Genomic DNA, 4206 nt, shown 5'->3' with positions numbered 1-4206 from the left:
AGACAAAACTAAATGATGTTGTGTCGTCAAAAGGAGCCTTGGAGCAATGGTAAAATTGTCTCCGTTTGTTTCGAGCCATTGAGGCTTGTATCTTGAGACACGACCCTTTCTCGAATCCTGCCTAAACATGGATGCTTCGTGGCCTTTTTTTTAAAAAAAAAATTATGCTGTGTTGTATTTGAACTGATCGATTCTTTCAACTTTGACTAATTTCTAATTTCAATTTTTTTTAACTTTAAAACTCTTACAAGTTACATCTCACATTTTCCTTTCGTCTAATATCGTCCATAAATACCTGCTTCTTCATTAGTCAGAATCAGACCATTCTTTCATCTTTACTCTTTGAGTTCAAACCAGTAACTAAAAGATCAAGAAATGGATTCCATTAGAATTCATGGACAAGACAAGCCTCATGCAGTTTGCATTCCATATCCTTGTCAAGGTCATATTAACCCTATGTTAAAGTTAGCCAAAATCCTCCATCACAAAGGCTTTCATATCACTTTTGTCAACACTGAATACAACCATAGGCGTCTCCTTAAGTCCCGAGGCCCTGATTCCCTCAACGGTTTTCCATCCTTTCGTTTCGAGACAATTCCCGATGGCCTCCCGCCGTGTGATGCAGATGCAACTCAAGATATTCCTTCTCTATGCGAATCCACAACCACTACTTGTTTAGGTCCTTTCAAAGAGTTGCTCGCCAAGCTCAATACTACTTCTTCATCTAACGTGCCACGCGTTTCGTGCATTGTCTCTGATGGTTGTATGAGCTTCACTCTTGATGCTGCTCAAGATTTGGGCATACCTGAAGTTCTGTTTTGGACCCCTAGTGCTTGTGGTTCGTTGGGTTACATGCATTACCGTGACCTTTCTGAAAAAGGATATTTTCCACTTAAAGGTATAGTCATGCTTTAATTTCTTCCTTTTTCAAACAGCCAAATCAATTTCAGTTTGTTTTTGGCTTTTGTTCTTTTATCTTTTTGGGGAACTGCAGATGCAAGTGACTTGACAAATGGATATTTGGAGACGGCTTTGGATTGGATACCAAGCATGAAAGGTATACGTTTAAGGGATTTACCAAGTTTCTTGAGAAGTACAAATCCAGATGAATATATGTTCAAGTTCCTTGTCCAAGAAACAGATAGAAGCAAATTTGCTTCTGCTATTGTAATCAATACATTTGAGCGATTAGAGAAGGAAGTTCTTGAATCACTTCGGACCCTTCTTCCTCCGATTTATGCAATTGGGCCCTTGCATTTTCTTGTAAAACATATTGAGGACAAGAATTTGGAGTGCTTGGGATCCAATCTTTGGAAAGAGGATGTACAGTGTCTAGACTGGCTAGATTCCAAGAAACCAAATTCTGTTGTTTATGTTAATTTCGGAAGCATAACTGTAATGACTCCGAACCAACTTATTGAATTCGCTTGGGGACTTGCCAATAGCCAAATGGAATTTTTGTGGATTATAAGGCCTGATATTGTATCAGGGGAACAAGCAATTCTTCCACCCGAATTCGTGGGAGAAACTAAAGAAAGAGGGATGTTAGCAAGTTGGTGCCCCCAAGAACAAGTACTTAGCCACCCTGCAATCGGAGGTTTTTTGACTCACAGTGGATGGAATTCGACTCTTGAAAGTATTGGCAGTGGGGTACCAATGATTTGCTGGCCATTCTTCGCCGAACAACAAACTAATTGTTGGTTTAAAGGCACCCAATGGGGAATAGGAATGGAAATTGACAATAATGTGAAGAGGGACGAAGTTGAAAGCCTTGTGAGAGAGTTGATGGCCGGAGAGAAAGGCAAAGAAATGAAGAAAAAGGCAATGGAATGGAAGAAATTGGCCGAGGAAGCTACTCAAAAACCAGAAGGATCATCTTTTGTGGCAATAGATAAATTGATCAACGAAATTCTCCTCAAACACTAAGCTTTAATTTATCAATAAGTGGTTGATTTTTATCTTTTCTTATGTTGAGATCTTGTCAGTGCCTTTAATTATTGTTGCTCTTTTTTCAATTATGTTTTAATTTGGTATTTTAATATGGTCTCATGATAAAAAAAAATTTATCTCTTGCTACCTCGAGGTCTTTTGGTCCCTACAAGGTACTATGCCTTGCAAATTTTCCCCAACGTGACAAAAAAAAATAAAGAGTCCACTAACCGCCTACAAGTCTAATAATTGGCTTTTCCAATTATTTGGTGAGACAACCGAAGTTTGCACGAAACCGATTTATGTACTCAATGTCACATCCTTAGTTGTTAACTAAGTACACGTGCGATAATTGACAACTCGTTCATGATCTTGCACTATTTGCTCACGTTCTTGCTATGTCAAGTCAGTCTTACTACACTCAAGATCGCTAAGAAAATGGAAGAAAGAACACAAGAGAATTGCTAAAGAAAACTTTGCATTAGAGAGAACTTGAATTGTTTGCTTGGTTGATGAATTACAAATGAATGCCCCATATTTATACTAATCACATAGGGACTAGTATGTAAATAATAATTATTCTACAAGTCCTTTCATATTTACAACTAGGTCCCTTCTCTAGAATATTCTACTCATCTAGATTCTTCTAAGGACTTTCCTAACAATTCTATAGGGTTCTAGGGTCTTCCTAAGGAGACCTCTATATTTCTCTAGAATCTTCCTACAAATGCATAAATATCTAGAGCTTTTCTAAGGAAATTCTACATAGTTCTAGGATATTCCACCAAGATCTTTTCCCTAACTTATGTAACCCTTCCATATGGCAAAAATATATGCCAAGTGGCACCTACGCGGCATGATGATGTGGCGGGTCATGACACTCTCCCCTACCCAATTTTGTGCCACCCTCGACACAAAGCATCGACACGTATGTGCGCACCTCGCCTTGGCGTCGCCGGAGATCTTTGTCCATTACCCATGATGCTCTATGAAGCGGTTCGCCTTCCCATTTCACAAGGTACTGGTCATCTCTCTTCTTATGTCGTTTGTACTTTGGACGGCTAGCAATAATGGCCTCGATCCTCCGCCCGTCTGATGCCTCCCCTTTCTCTTGGCCTGAATCTCCCCATGACTCAACCAAGTCCAGAAGCTTCTCAAGCATCGGGTCTATGCTTTCACTCCCTATTTTGGTTGCCCTCCGTTGTCCATCCTTGCTAGGAAACTTGAACCCTCTGCTTGGTGCATCATTTAAGTCTGATAGTGTGCCATCATTTTGTAACTTACCATCCTCTTCAACTATGTCCGCCCAACGTTTCTTGCTACCACCATTTTCTATTCACATGGCACCAAGATAGGCTTCGGAATCCTCTACTTTCGGCTTAGATTCCAAGCGCATCCCTCCAATGCAGGCGGTTTCTCGTGTGTCAGCCTTGTGTCCCTGAGCAAAATTCCCGATCATTGTTGCAAGCTTACCCAACTCTAGGCATTCACTTGCTCGATGTGATCCTTTACAAAAATAGCACCCTCCTTTAGGCCTGTACTCGCTATTGTTTTCCGACCCCTTGCCGTTTCTCTTGGACCCTGTCCATTATATGATGGCCCCTTGCCATTACCCTTGTATACATCGGCTATGCCTTTCCCATTGTCCTCGCCATGATCTCCCCCACCCCTCTCGACGTTGCCTTCTTTGGACTTGGTAGACTCCATCTTGAAGTCAACAAGTGACTCGGCTACTGCTATGGCCTCGTCCACACTGGTTACTTGATGTCTTCTTAACTCCTGCTTTGCCCAATTTTGCAACTCATCCATGAAGTGAAAGAGTGAATCTTCCTCGGATAATGACAGGATTTGCATCATTAAGATAGTGAACTCGTGCACATACTCCCGAATTGTGGCCGTCTGTCGGAGCTCCCTTAGCTTCCGCCTAGCCTCATACACCACATTCACCGGGTAGAATTGCTTCTTCAACTCCTTCTTGAACTGCTCCCACGTCTCAATGTTGCATAGCCCATTTTCCATGTCAGTACACTTTCGACGCCACCATAGCACAACAATCTCTGAGAGGTACAACATAACAGTGTTGATCTTGGCCTCGTCGTCTCTCACCTTGTCATGCCTGAAGTAGTTCTCCAAGTGCCAAAGGAAGTTCTCTACTTCTTGTGCATTTTGAACATTGGCAGTTTGGGAGTCTCGATCTTGGTCTCTCTCATCACAACAACGTTACTGTTTGCCTTGGTCACGCTAGCGTCAATGTGCTCCTCGAGCGACTCTATCTTT

General features: G+C 41.6%; 1 protein-coding gene across 1 annotated transcript; it reads left to right on the top strand.

Annotated features, from left to right (window-relative positions):
• Positions 1–239: 239 nt before the first annotated feature.
• On the top strand, positions 240–2076 carry LOC104239117 (7-deoxyloganetin glucosyltransferase-like). The gene is made up of 2 exons (XM_009793651.2): positions 240–898; positions 995–2076. Exons 1-2 carry the CDS (start codon positions 376–378, stop codon positions 1924–1926), a joined length of 1455 nt encoding a protein of 484 aa, XP_009791953.1. The 5' UTR covers positions 240–375; the 3' UTR covers positions 1927–2076.
• The last annotated feature ends 2130 nt before the right edge of the window (positions 2077–4206 follow it).

Source organism: Nicotiana sylvestris, chromosome 4, assembly GCF_000393655.2.
Source record: "Nicotiana sylvestris chromosome 4, ASM39365v2, whole genome shotgun sequence".
Lineage (NCBI taxonomy): Eukaryota > Viridiplantae > Streptophyta > Magnoliopsida > Solanales > Solanaceae > Nicotiana > Nicotiana sylvestris.
The sequence above is the reverse complement of the archived record's forward strand: the minus strand, read 5'-3'. Positions and strand labels throughout refer to the sequence as shown.

Excerpts from the sequence above, each read along its gene's own strand:
- LOC104239117 (XM_009793651.2), top strand. The coding sequence starts at position 376 with ATGGATTCCATTAGAATTCATGGACAAGACAAGCCTCATGCAGTTTGC. Across the intron at positions 899-994 it reads AGGATATTTTCCACTTAAAG|ATGCAAGTGACTTGACAAAT; the intron begins GTATAGTCATGC and ends GGGGAACTGCAG.